Source organism: Carassius gibelio, chromosome B5 (genome assembly GCF_023724105.1).
Source record: "Carassius gibelio isolate Cgi1373 ecotype wild population from Czech Republic chromosome B5, carGib1.2-hapl.c, whole genome shotgun sequence".
In the NCBI taxonomy this organism is placed as follows: domain Eukaryota; kingdom Metazoa; phylum Chordata; class Actinopteri; order Cypriniformes; family Cyprinidae; genus Carassius; species Carassius gibelio.
Window position 1 is genome coordinate 30,358,188 of NC_068400.1, and position 15,296 is coordinate 30,373,483.

The following is a 15,296-nucleotide window of genomic DNA, read 5'->3' on the forward strand; positions in this document are numbered from 1 at the left end:
GGAGCTGGTGTGGATTTGTTGGTTCTGTCTATAGTATAACTTTTAAGCAGATGTTTTTATTTTAGGAATAGTGTGAATGGTATATGTATTTTAGAGTATTTTAGAGTATGTAAGTAGAGTATGTAATAAATTCTTTATATTTTTAGTGTGACAATTTTACCATCAGTCCAGGGACTGCAGATGCAAAATAGCCTTCTGTCTAATTCTGGCACAATGCACATTTATGTATTATTGATGTGCATTGTCCCTGTCAAATAAACCTTAAAATAATAATAATAATAATACAATAAAATATAAAATATACATACATGTATAATTGTTGAATATATCTATATATTGTTTGCACAGGTACTGTAACATCCACATCATAATCATATAAAATGTACATTCCTTTCTTCTTTTACTGCTGTGACAGTCAAGTACATTAAACACGACTATAAATACCGCCAGACTGACTTTCGATTATTACCTTGATTGCTGACCAGAGGCAAAAAACGATCCTCAAACCGAAAAGTGGAACTGAATCGTTATGACCAGCAGGTGTCGCTGCTTCCCGTGTATTCCAAGCGCTACAGCGAGCCCTGTGAGGCAGCGTCTCCCACACCGCTGAGATGAAGCAGAGCTGGAGCTGGGACGAGCTCGAGCCTGTGTTGTTTGGGATGTCGAGGATTAAATATGGCCACTAGCTATCTGATCTAACAGAAACAGCATCCGCTTCAGAAAGCACTAGCATCACCTGTGAAATATGGATGGGAAGAGCGCAAGGGGATCTCTTTAGAGCGGCTCTCAGTGAAGCTTGAAGACATCGGCTGGTCTGGTGAGTTCTCATGGATATGCGGATACACTGGAGACAAACACGCAAAACACATAACTTACACTCTGCCTACTGGCGCTGGCTTCAGTCCTTCAAAATACAGCTCCCTTTGACCGTTTTTACATCTGTCTAGAAATGTCAGGATGTTATTCGCTTTATATAAATGATATTATATGCATTCCAGTTTTGTGAAAATGAAACGCACAGTTCAGCATGTATCGGTTGTGTGTAGCCGGGGCTAGCTCCGCTAGCCTGTTAGCTGCAGGCGAATAATAATTCATGTCGAGACAATTCACAAATGCGATCCTTTATTATTATAGTCCTCGCGTTAATCATATGCGTGATTATTATTCCTTATTTTAAAGTTATTTAGGTAATGTCTGGTGAGATGTTATTATCAGAAAGCTCGCAACGTCACTGAAGTATCGACTCATCCACGACTGTAACGTTACTGAATTTATTTGTGGTTCCTGTCCGTTTACAAACATCCCAACATAATATAATACATATATTATAATATAATATAACATAGCAATATAATTCTGAATCGTCCGTCTTATGTTACTGAACTCCTCGCTTGTGTCATTTTCATTTTCCTCTACTTATTTTGGTTATTGCGTTTATTCTAATGTAACAGTTATGGGGTTTATATTTTATAAATTGCGTATATTGTGTATAACGTAGGTTTCTTACCTTTCTGTGTTTATTTTGTGAAAAACTGCTAATTTACACAACCCCCCACTGGATCAGTTGCTTAATTCTTTCATTCTGTTTGTCCCTCACAAGGTAGACGTTCCATTGAAGTGTAATCGTAATCAACAGGATATTACGGATATTATGAATATTATTTCTGTTTCTCTGTCTGTTTATCCATCTATCTATGACTAGACAAACAGTGAATAGCATTAGACATGGGCACTCATTAAGGTTGCAGCTAATTCCAGTAATGTCATAAGTTGTGATATGAAGGCCATGGTGATTTATTGGGACATGGTGAGATGGTGAAGTGCTGGGCCGCTGCGTCAGGTGAGAGATCATGGACTCATAGAAAGCGGTGTGTGGCCTGGACACCTCCAGGGTGCTAATTTATATGCCATTTAATTTGTATTGTGTGTTTTAGTGAGGGTATGCAGAGCTGTGAATAAAATGAGAGATTGTCTGTTAATGTTGTTTTATTGTCTAAACAATCCACCCATATGTATTGTGCAAGTCATTGAACCGTTGCTTTTATCCCAGAGCCATCATAATATTGGCTTGCGGCCATATCAAACACACATGACTTAAATTGCACCTGTTTAGAGGCTATAATCCTTTTTTTATAATCCTATCTTTCCTATTAAATCTTGTTTGACTTATTGACATTACTTATTGTTGGTCAAGCTCTTACGCAAACCTGTTATTTTTATTTTTTTCTCCTTTTTCTTTTTCTTTATGTGTGTGTCTCAGTTCTATTCACGTGTTCATTTTATGTTTAAAACTTAGCCTAGGCCATTTAGGAAGCATGTAGAAATGTGGCTACTGAAGTGTATGTGAAATTATGAGGGTTTATTGCTTGATATTGTCTTGTGCAGTGGACTTTCCAGGGTTTGATCATTTTAAGTCAGATTAGCAGTATGCAATAATGTTCAGTTTGGCATGGGAAGCAAGTGTACACCAATATATCGCTTTACAGGAAGTGGAAAGGGAAGTTTACGACCACTTACCCAGTGCTACAGGACGTTTGGTTCAAGTAAACACAGTGAAAATGAGTTGATGCTCTGGAATTTTTATTCAACTCGATTTACCTCATGAGCAGTTTCTGTGCAGTTGTTTTCAAGTATAAAACACATTTTATACAATGCTGTTGGTATAATGTGGACATAGCCTTGTTTTCATATTAAACATGGGCGAAAAGCATTTAATACAAAATGTAGAGCTCTCCAGTATGACTAATCAGATTCATCTGAATATTTAATTACACTGGAATCTATTCACCTATTCACTACTTTACATTTCTGTATGTGCATACTGAGACATTGTGGGAAGTGTTTTTTGTCATGTGCTCCATGTGGAGAGAGCAGAATCAGCACACAACATAGGTCACGCATTACACACGTGATATTTTACATAATAAAGACTTCAAGCTATAGTGTTGCCTAAATGACATTGTTGAAAACTTGACTCACATTATATGCAAAGAAGTTAACAGAAGTATTTTCCCTCATGATTCAGTGCCAGTAAAAACAAGTCACCTGCTCGAGCGTCAACTGTGCTTTTTGAGGATAGATTCTCTTAATTGAAGACATCATGAGCTGGTTTTGATCTTTATTTCTTTAGGCTGTTACTCAGTGCTTTGCTGCAGTCAGATTTTTCTCTGTTTGTGATATTATTGTTTTATCTGTTTGAAAATAGCCTCTTTTTGAATCTACGGTGGTGTCTCGTGTCTGTACTGGACTGTAGATGTTGGATAGTCTGTTTGTGTGTATATCCTCTGAATCAGATAACTGACTTCCCCTTTTTAGGATATCCAGAGCTCTCTCCTATGTGGACTAGAGAGTTATAACCCAGATCTATTGATCGATTTTAGTTATTTTTTATTTTTTTTAATCATTTCATAACCATCTGCTCTTTAACTGTTATCGATGGATCCCCCTGTTCTGCTGATTTGGTATCTCCTGGTATGACACTGGTCACCCCCCCATGATAAAGCCACATGGTAGAGCTGGTGACAGGGAGGATCAGCTGTGCCAGTCCCTGCAGGCTGCTTGGCTCTCTGGTGCACAGGTCTCCTGGCAGTGCCAGTGAAGAGCGTAAATCGGCGCTCGCTCCAACAGCGACCTATAAATGCTCTGCCTTCTCTCTTTTTCCTAGTCGGCACGGCACAGATCACCAACGATTATTTTCTTAGCAATCTTTGGATCGAAATTGCATCGGTAACAACAAGGGATGCTCGCAGAGCACAGGGAGAACAGCAGGTATGGAAAAAAAACCCATGTTTGATCAGCGTGTCTCCATAGTGACAAGGCGTTTGTTTACAGATTGGAGCCTTGTGTCATGGATTTATTTGCTGCGATGATGGTCTTGAAATGGCTTCTTACATTCTGCTGAGGATCCTGGCAGCACTTAGAATCTTAGCTTAGAGAATCACACATTTTTGGAATCCACGTGAGATTGGTGTATGCGCTGCTATAGTTTTTACGTAATTAAAGGCTGTGGAAGGTAAAACAGATGAGTAGGCAAGTGAAATGATGGTGTGGTTCTTCCTGGAGGCACAATGATGTGGAGCAACAAGAGGTTGCTGTGAGTTTCAGATGTAAGAAAGGGTTATGTCTCTTTTTGTTTGTTTGAAGTAATAAGCATCTTACATCAGGCATTGTGGGGGCGTAAATTATCTCTTCACTGTTTCATCCTGGCAGTCATCCTTTTTTCTGGGAATTTTAATTTTTTTTTTTTTTTGAAAGGCACCTGGTTTCTGGCTGTTTGTTGCGAATCAGGTCAAGACATGTTTGAAACCAAGGGCTTCATTAGACTCTGACTCATTCAACACTGCGATTTTCACAGGAAGGGCTCTTGGTTTCAAAATGTGTAGATTTGAGAAAGGGGAACCAGTAATGTTTGTTAATATTTGGATCATTATTTAGGATCGTTTCACTTCAGCTTGTAGCTGTTCACAGCCATTACATCACCAGTTTGTGTGTGCTCCTCCCCAGAGTTGTAAAAGAGTTAAACAGTGATTTACTGAATGTGGCGAAGATTTCAGTTAAATGTGGACTTATGCTGTGGACAATATCTTTGTTTGGGTCTAAAATGACTTGAAATACTGTGGTTTTAGTGTCTAGATAAGTAGTAATTTGTTTGTTTAGTAATCATAAGGTTGAATGCTAATTACTGTTACCTTGCCTGCATGATGTCATCTGTGGTGAAATGGATTTCACAGGAGTCTTTTACTATACTTCAATTACAAAAAAGAACAGCTTTGCAACTAGGGCTGGACGATTAATCGAATGCGATTGTCATTTGCATTTTGTTAGTAAAGCCGGTTCTGTAATCAGCAGTAAATCATCATCATCATGTGCTTTCAGATGGAGCAGCATTTACTACAGAGAGCCGTAGTTCACTGACAAGTAATGCAAAAAAAATTTATTTTATTGCACAATTATGAAATCGAAGAAATCGTTCGCGATAATGACAGTTGTTTGCGTAGCTTCTCAGTGAATTACAGCTCTGTGTAGTAAATGCTGCTCCATCTGAAAGCATGTGAAAATACCACATTTAATAACATGTTTTTACTCCAAACTCACTTAATAACGTTCAGTCGAGTGGCCAAAAGTGACTATAAAGTTATTTATAATGTAGCAAAATATTAGGTTTTATTTAAATAAATGCTGTTCTTTTAAACTTTATTTGTCAATGTTAATGTTGTCTAAACATAAATAAATTTTTTGATTTCATTTTAAAGTTGTAACTGCTGGCACATTTGAAAGGGGAAAAAACAATAACCAAACCAAATGGCTGTTGACCGAATATTGTAGGAACGAGGTTTATGTGTGTTCAGGAATCCAGTGGGCTGTTTTGTAGCTGAACTGCAGACACTGTTGCTTGTTGTTGACTTGTAGCCTGTAGTCTGTGGGAAATGTTCACTCTCACTTCGGCATTTCCATCACCCATAACAGTGACAGAGATGTGAGGGTTTTGTGTTTACGTCACCCAGTATTCCCAAGAGTCTTTGAAAGGCTTTTGAGGAGGCTGACACTTTTTTTTTTTTGTCTTCTTCTCCAAACAGTCCTTTGGAGCTTACTTTGCTTTCTCTGATAGTCATTGGAGCTGGCAGCCCTCTAAAAAATGCTTTGAAAGACTTAAAGCGTAAAAAGGCTTAGCCACATTTTACTGAAGATTTCATGTCCCAGCAACCTTACTCCCCACCGATTTACATCAAATCTGCCTCTGTATGTCCCAAAGCAGGATTATCCACTGAGGAAGGACAAATAGACTAAGAAGGAATAGATTTTTTGGGTTTAATTTTTGAAACACCTGTTAATTATAATTCAAGTTACAACCACTGTCTGAACACAAAAGCATGTTTTGATTATGTGAATTAAAACATTTGGGGTTCTCACACTAGCTGTTGTATCCTTCTTGAAGTAAAAGGCATTTTTCTTTATTGATATTATTATTTATTTATTTGTTTTGGGGGGGGGGGGTGTTACATACAAGATTGAAAATATATAATGAAAAAAATATTTCATATCAACCATTGATACACTCTGATACCATTAAAGCACAAAATATATTTTTTACACTATTTTGAAATGGATTTTAAATTGCTTAGTTATGCAGATATCAATTGGTGATTTTATGAATAATAATAATTATTCCACAATTTATGTAAGCATTCAAGGTTCATCCCTCTCAATATAATAATGGAATTAAGTTATAAATTTAAATATCTTTCCATTTGACCTACTGCATTTTTAATATATGTAATAATGCTTTTATAGAGCATCACAGTCCCGCCCACAGCCCAAGAGGGCTCTGGTGCCGGAAGTAAATTTCCTATTCATTTCTCCCATTGACTATCGGAAAAATCCGTATCTATAGAGTTTTAGAGCATGTGTGAGGGTAACCAGCTACGGCTGAACTCATAAGCATATAACATATCATTTCGAGTGAAAAAATTAAGAGAAAATCCAAAAAAAGTCAAAGGTACAAGACTGTGTACATATTTTCATTTCGAGCGCAGGAACTACTCATCCCATAAACCACCTTACCCCATTGAATTCGACTGAAGCCACAACCGCGAACGAGGCAACGAGCCTTTTGAGCGACTTCCAAATCTTAATGACGGCCTCTCGCGCAAACTTTTTCCTCCAGTGAATTTTATTTTATACAGTGAATGTAGTGAATTTAGAATCGTGTAAATAAATAGTGTTTTATATAGGTATTGTGTATTGATTTTTATATTTATCATCGTGTATTTTATATTGTGTGCGTGTGTGAAAGCGGTTAACGATCAGCAACATGGTGCAGTGCTTTGTACCTGACTGCAATCACAGCTCAGTCGTCAACACATGTCGTTGCCATTACACAAATGTTCAGAAAATGCACAAAAAGGTATGCCGAGGTTTAATATTGTTTAGACAGTGGCATTATAAAATGCTTGATATGACTCATACCATATGAAGGCTACAGTAGCCTAGCTAAGTTACCAACCTCCCTGCAAAACTCATGGCAGCCAAGGAGATCATGATTGCACTGATAAGTCTACCGTGCAAAAACGCAACACAGGTTTTTATTTTATTTTATTTTTTTATTAATGATCTTCAGTCTTCACGGACCTTTGCGGGGTTTAACCAGACGGTTACACAAGCTCCACCTACTGTCTATGGCTCCACCAATCAGATGCAACACTGTGGGATTGTGGGATTGTTCAGGATTGTGGGTAATGAAGCACTTAGCCAAGACATCGCAAATAAAATGCATTTATATCAAAACAAGGTTAATGCCCCATGATCCTTTTACGTTTATATGAGCATATACTATCGCTTAGTACAGCCGTAGCTGGTTTTAAGTCTACCATGTATGGTTACGTTTTTATGGCTTATACCCCAAATGTCAATGCAGAAATTGCATTGAATTTTTACTTCCGGCACCAGCTGTGGGCGGGACTGTGATGCTCTATAGCTCTGGTTGTTACCATATTTAGGTAATAATATCACAGATTTTAATTTTGTTTAAAATGGTGTCCCTTCTCATTGTCCATAGTTGTTACTGACCAGGGGTGCATTTCCCAAAATCATCGTCAACCGACTATGGTCGCAAGTTCTGTCGTTACCAACATAGTTCAAATGAACATTCACAAACAGTGTCGCAAACTTACATGGTTGAAACTACATCACTCTACTTGTGGTTCGAAGCATAGTTTCGTGTTAGCAAACAGATATGAGCTTAAATAGATTCTGCTCTTAGGCACAATAAGCCAGCTAACATAATCTATGTCTGACATTCTATCTAAATATAAATGCATTTTATTCTATGTATTTTTGTGCATCCTTAATAAGCGTTGTTTTTGAAGAGCATCTGCTGAAATGCCTAAGGGAACCTGCGATGAATCAAACACTTTAAATAAAGCAAAATTACTGGGAACAAAAAATAGTAAATTAGTCATCAGGTGCCATGTTCAATACAGCAGCATCTTAGGCCCCATTTACACTGCATGGTTCAAGTGACCCAAATCCGATTTTTTGCTCTCATGTGGGACAGATCAGATATGACCGGTGTACGTGTAAGCAGGAATAAAACGCATGGATTCCGATGTTCTCAGATCGGATTCAGGCCTCATTCATATGTGGTAATAAATCGGATATGAATCGGATACGTGCATTAGCGTGTGCCATGTAAGCAGACAAATCGGATATTCCCCAGTAAATGCGAGCCGTACGTCATTAAAAAAGTGACGTCAACTCAGGTGGACACCGCCAGCTGAGATCACATGACTTATTATAGGCATGATGGAGGACGAAGGATACACACAGTGGAGCAATGCCGAGGTTTCATGTCTTTTCAGTCTTTGAGGTGAAGAGATGGGGCAAAAATGCAGGGTTGTTACAGAAATAAAATAAATTACGAATGTAAATCGCGGATTAATTGCACAGCTCAAAAAAGTTTTGACAGGTCAGCGAGAGAGAGAGTGCGAGCGAGAGAGCGCAAGAGAGATAGAGAGATGGTGCATGAGAGAGAGAGAGCGAGCCCCGGCTGCACTCTCACCTTCTTCAAACAACACGAGTGCTGTCTTGCTCTCTCTCCCTTATTAATCAATTGACACGATGGTGTCATAATCATTTAAAATGAGAATGTAAATCTGCTCTCCCCATTTTTGATTGTAAGAAAAAATTTGATTAGATTTCATATCGCAATATATATCGTAGGAAAATAAAATATTGCAATGTCATTTTTTCCCAATATCGTGCAGCCCTACTGTATAATTTTATTTACATCTGCATCCATTGTATTTTGTGCTGTTTTACTTCTTTTTCTGGGTCAGAACGTCTACGTTTGGTAGTTTCAGCAGTGTATAGTGTAAATGCAAAAATCGGATACGGGACACTTTTAAAAGATGATGTAAGCAGGTCGTCAAAAAAATCGGATATAGTCAGAAAATCGGATTTGGGCATCAAGACCTGCAGTGTAAATGCAGCCTTAGAGATCTCTAATCAGTTAAATGATTTCATTAACAAGGGCCTTATGTTGTTGAACTAATGTGATTCAAAAACAGAGATGCGACCATGTTCAGGAAACAGTCGTGACTAGCTAGTTTGTTTCCACAACAATCCATCGTACTTTGGTGGTTAACCAGCACGTTATGTCATTGATGGGGGTGCATGACAACTATAAAAAAGTGGAATATTAAACAGTTAGCTCTGTACCTGAAGATAAGAATGATTGGGTTGCAATACTTCAGTTGACTGTAGGCCACATGAGAGAAATGCGGAGCAATTTAGTTGTACAGGCCGCATTTGAACAACTTTTAATTTATTATGTCTGGTCTGTTTATACGAATATATGTTTTTGGATTATTATAACAATTTTACAGAAGCTCAAGGACATAAAATCTTGGAATAATAACCATTTGTTTGTTGGAATAATATCCAAAACTTCAGGAACCTGGATACAATGCAGATAACTTTAGTTAGATGGATGCAATAACCGTTGCTTTTGGCCGTCTCATGTTTCCCGTCTTTAAGCGTTGCCGACTTTCTTAGTGTCTGAAGCTGTCTGCAGTCTGTTCCTGTCTAAGAATCTGCTTCAGCTCACAGATGTTGGGCTTTTTGCTGAGGGCATTGCTGAAACATTCATATTTTTATAACAGCACTGCACTGGCTCAAGCAAATCTCTGTCAGATGTGGGTCCTACTTTACCCATGTGTTCACCAGCTTGAGCAGATGATGTAAAGGTCTTTTGTGGTTAAAAGCTTTATTGTTTACCCCAAAGTTTGTAACCATTACCCAGTTGGATCTGATCTCAGTGTTTGGAACAAAGCAAGGCATGGGAAGACAACCATTTGTTCACACTCTTTCCCCAGGAAGCACTGTTTGTTCACGGGAAATGAAATGAAATCAAATAAATGCAAAAAGACAAATAAATTCTTCTTCTTCTTCTTCTTCTTATTATTAATATATTTCTCTGAAAGTAATTAGTTGGTACAGTTTTTATGAAAAATACCATTCCATCAAATTATATACAACAGCTTTTATTTTTATTTATTTGCAAATTTGATACTATTTATAATGGATATGATTTAGTCTGTGTGTATCTTCAGATGATGAATCAGATAAAGGTCTGAATTGCAGAATATGTATTAAGCCTATCCTATGGGTATTAAAACAAAAATTCTAGATCTGGAGTGTGTTGATGATGCGTCTGAAGCATGAAACTAGGTTAGTGTGTACTGTTACTTTGAAGACATTAGGGGATTTTCAGACTGTTGTAAAGGACTCATTGGTTATTCATTGTAGCAACCCTTTTCCCATGCAAGGGAGTCAAAGAAGTTAAGGATTTTGCTTTAAAAAAGAAGCAAATTTGTGTTAGCCAGATAGCAAGAATTCACTGGCTTCAGTTTACAGGTTTGTTGGTGCCTTCAGTCACCAAATATACAAAAAAATTATAGTTTAGCTTAGGGGTGCGCAATAAATATCGGCCGATAATTAATGTGCATCTCGTCAGTAAAGTCGGTTATCTAATCAGCGGTAAATTCCATCAGGTGCGTGATTATACATAGAGCAGCTGTTACTACACAGAGACGTTGTTAACTGACTAGCTGCATAAATAAACGCTGATAATGAACGTGGATCTAACCAACTTTACTGACGAGATGCGCATTCATTATCGGACGATATTTATCGTGTACCCCTAGTTTAGCTCTGGTTGACATGGCCATACTTTCACAATATTTTTTGTCATATCATGCGATAATATTTATCACTATAATATTTGCTTAAAAAATGCTTTTCACATGTTTGTTAGACTTTGAGAATAAATCTAACTTGTCACTATTAAGTTCCAAAGAGTAAGCTACATTTTATTTTCTGGATTCAGTGTTTAATAGAAATGTATCATCCGAAATCATTTCTGCATGTTTGAATGCATGTCCTGCAGTATTTCTGTATCTGCAGCAGAATCCTCACTAAAGGGTCTCAGACAGAAGCAGTTCACTGCAAAAAAATTAAATAAACAGGCTGAATTTGATCTGCAATTTGAAGCTAGCATATCAAGTCACATTAGAAGTGGACTTTCACAATCCACGATCAATTTCCCTGACATCTCGCTATATCTTTCCCCTCCCCACCCTCCCCTTTTCATTTCCTCCATTTCACAAAACCTCTCTTTTGTCTGCTCTGTCAGGGCTGGCTTCGGCCTCAAGAAGCCTCTGAAAATGAATATGGTGAAGAGGATCATGGGGAGGCCGCGGCAGGAGGAGTGCAGCCCACAGGACAACGCGCTGGGACTCATGCACCTGCGTCGCCTCTTCTCCGAGCTCTGCCACCCACCGCGACACATGACACAAAAAGAGCAGGAGGAGAAGCTCTACATGATGCTGCCTGTTTTCAACCGGGTGAGAGTGAGATGACTGCTTACATAAAGAGACAGCATCATCATAGTCTAATGTGCATTAGGATAATGCAATTTATTTTGAGCAGAGGTAGACAGAAAGTAGAGCGACTTCTGAACAGGACAGCCTCACCAGTCAAAATGCTTTAACAGAGAAGACAGATATAGTAGACATTTTATTGCACTGATACTTTGTTTGTTTTTCTCTCTCTCTCTCTCTCTCTCTCTCTCTCTCTCTCTCTCCTTGTTAGGTTTTTTTTTTTTTTTTTTTTTATAAGAGGTTGGAGGTTAGAGGATAATTAGTGATGAGACCACAACAGCAGGATTTCTTTCTACTGACTCGGCTGTGGCAGTGGTTCAGATTTCTACTTGCCCTGCAAATATTTTTACTAGCCCCGCCATAAAAAACAATTATAAATGTTGTTTTTAGCAGCACTTTTTTTTTTTTTTTTTTTTAAATAAGAATCAGAATTATTTTTTACATACAGCTTTTGGGCTACCAGTTGGGCTCAGTGAGATTTATTTTTTATTTTTTGTTTTAATAAATGGGATACTTTTGCATTTGGGATACAGATGCATTTAATTTATCAAAATGTACAGTAAAGACTAACATTGTTACAAAATGTTCGATTTCAAACTTTGAACTTTCTATTCATCAAAGAATCTTAATAAACTGTATCACAGTTTTCATGAAAATATTAAATAGCACAGCTGTTTTCAACATTTTCATAAAATGTTTCTTGAGGACCGAATCTACATATTAGAATGATTTCTGGAGGGTCATGTGACACTGAAGTTTGGAGTAATGGCTAGTGAAAATCCAGCTTTGCCATTACAGATTTTTTTTTTAAAATATATGAAACAATTATTATAACTGTAAAAATATTTCACAATATTACTATTTTTACTGTATTTTTGATATTGCTCACCATGAAAATTGCCACCGAAGCTGGAATGGCATTGAACACAACCAAACAAACAATCAATATTTTTGATCAAATAAATGAAGCCTTGATGAGAATAAGAGACTTCTTTCTAAAACAATAAATCATTCTACTGACCCTGAACTTACAGTAGTGTATATATATATAATCAGTACATTTCATATTGGTAGAATGCAAGGACCTTAAAACATTATCTTCTTTTACAGACAAATCACTATATTCTTCTAATAATAAAAATAATAAATCCCTTTCTTCAAGCCAAATTGTGTACACTATACTTACTGTGAACTTAAACAATGAGAAGAAGAGAACCAGCAGTTCCAAGTGCTTCATTTACAGAGGCTAAGTGGCCGTTATGACATCAAGTGACTCTCGTAGGCTGGAGAAGAGCATGATGGTGCTAATCATCCAGCATTGATTATACAGAAACTCTGCATATGTCCTCAGCAACAGCTCATCATTGTGCATGAGAGAGCGCTGACCTGCTGCAGCCTGTGTGCGTTTGGAGAGCACTTGTAGAAGTGGGATGAAACAGCCTCTCTGTTTACAATGCTGTCATATTTGATGCATGTGGAACGCTGTGTATAAGCATTAACAACACAGTATGCCTGTCTTGATTTTGATTTCTTCAAACAGCAAGAGGCCTGACAGTCTAGATTTGAACATGATGGTCTTGCGCTTCTTATGAATGTTTGTGGTTAGTATACTTATTTGACTGGATATTCTGACAGCGAGACAGATGCCGAAGGGCAGTTTTGTGAATGTCTTATCAGTGCTGCTACGAAAGCTGAAGAACTCTATAAACTGAGCATACTGCTCTTCAGACATCAAGGGAGTGACTTTTGATTAAACCTCAGCTTTAACTCACAGGTCCCCGTCTTTGTAGAGGGAAAAAAGGTCTACATGGCAAGAAGGTTGTTTGAGCTCTGTGAAAGGTGTTTTTTTGTGTGTGTGACAGGTGTTTGGGAACGCTCCACCAAACACGATGAATGAGAAGTTTTCAGACCTGCTGCAGTTCACCACTCAAGTGTCCAGGCTGATGGTGACCGAGATCAGACGGAGAGCGTCCAATAAATCAACAGGTACTTCATATTACTCCAACATCCTGGGTATTCTATTAACACACAAGTATGTATTACACAGACCTGCTCCAATCTAATTAAACTCAAAAAGTCTGAAAAAAAAAATGTGTCAGCGTGTTAAATTAAAAGTCATTACAGAATCAGACCGCACTTCTTTTTTTTTTTTTTTTGCAAAACTTTTTTTGCTTTCGTTTTTTTTTCTGGCTACTTTCTGAAATGTAATGCCTACTTTTTTTTCAATCCATTCAATTCCCGATAGAGTAAAACAATTCTTTCCTATTTTTCCTCTCATTTTAATGTATTAATTAACTTTAAAATTGGCCCATTACACAAGTAAAAAAACTATATTAAAAGTGATTAAATATAATTTGTGTCCTCTATTTATTAATAAGTTTGTATAGACATAACAGTGTTGATCTTGAAGAAGTGTTCTTGCTTTTATTACTGAGGAACACTCAATCTGGGCTTTATGGTCTCTGAGTTACTCTGCTGTCCGCACACTGTGTGTTGGCAGCTTGTCTTGGCACATGATGTACAGTAATGTTTATTTTTGGTGATGTAATGTACCGTGACAGCATATGCTGCATAGATCCACAAACACCACTTTGAGCATCTCATGATACAAGGAGTAAGTGCTTAAGCATTTTGGCAGCTTTTTTTAAACCATCTATTATGTTTTAACGCTTGTTTTCGAACTATATTCATAATACTTATACAATGAAAAGCATGGTGTATAATGTTAATAATATTCTGTATGTGAGATTTATGGTACTTTATAAACAATGGGTTTCAAAATGTCATTATATGATTGCATTTCCATTGGAGCAGAAAATAAGGTTCTCCTGAGTAAATCTTATTCTTTGTGAATTCACTGGGGGGGTCAACATATTGCATCTCAAAACGAGGCAGCCATGGATGAAAGGGAAACGAAACTGCCTGCATGTCATCACCTCTAATTGACTCAGCGTCCTTCCCCAGATGAGGCCAGTCACACACAAGCTGACGTGTGAAAATGGATTTGATCCACATGCACAGACTGTTTAACGCGTCAGTGATTCTGTTTGTGTGTGTGTGCTCCTCCCACAGAGGCGGCCAGCAGAGCCATTGTCCAGTTTCTGGAGGTAAATCAGAGCGAGGAGGCGAGCCGGGGCTGGATGCTCCTGACCACCATCAACCTGCTGGCTTCTTCGGGACAGGTCTGTGTGTTTACTGTGCAAGTAGATTTATTTTATTTTTTTATTTTTTTTAATTATTTTACAAATAAAAACAAGGTCTAGAAAAATATGACACAAATACACGGAAGGTTTTTTTCATAGACAAACTCTTTATGCTCACCCAGACTGCAATTATTTGATCCAAAATACTGTACAAACTTTAATATTGAAAAATCTTGGTACAATTTAAAGGATAGATCACCCAGAAATGAAAAATTCTGTCATTAATTATTCACCCTCATGTCTTTCCAAATCCATAAGACCTTTGCTCATGTTCAGAACACAAATCAAGATGTTTTTGATGAAATCTGAGAGCTTTCTGACCCTGCAAGAATTGTTGAATACAATTTTAATTTTTTAGAAAGTGCTCAGATTTCATCAAAAATATCTTAATTTGTGTTCCAAAGATGAAAGAAGGTCTTAAGGGTTTGGAACAACATAAGGGTGAACAATTAAGGACAGAGTTTTCATTTTTGAGTGAACTAACCCTTTAAAGTAACTGTTTATCATTCACCTACCAAAAATGTATTCTACCAAAATTTGAAAATGTAATTGTCCCTTGGCATGTCAGTACCTATGCAAAATATACTCAGAAACTGGAACCAGCCATGTTTGCCTTTGAGCACACTATCAGCAGCTTGCTTAAATCTAGAAACAG

At 37.5% G+C, this 15,296-nt stretch overlaps 1 protein-coding gene across 6 annotated transcripts in view; it reads left to right on the forward strand.

The window, feature by feature from the left end:
* Positions 1-641: 641 nt before the first annotated feature.
* Positions 642-15,296, forward strand: part of LOC127958659 (WD repeat and FYVE domain-containing protein 3) — a 78,173-nt gene continuing 63,518 nt past the window's right edge. For 5 of the 6 annotated variants that reach the window (XM_052557574.1, XM_052557576.1, XM_052557575.1 and 2 more), the window contains exons 1-4: positions 3,584-3,768; positions 11,192-11,402; positions 13,301-13,424; positions 14,511-14,620. In XM_052557574.1, coding sequence (XP_052413534.1) covers positions 3,740-3,768; positions 11,192-11,402; positions 13,301-13,424; positions 14,511-14,620 — 474 coding nt within the window. In that variant the 5' untranslated portion in view covers positions 3,584-3,739. Of the gene's footprint in view, positions 818-3,583; positions 3,769-11,191; positions 11,403-13,300; positions 13,425-14,510; positions 14,621-15,296 lie in introns of those variants that run through there. The other variant, XM_052557577.1, reaches the window with a different exon arrangement.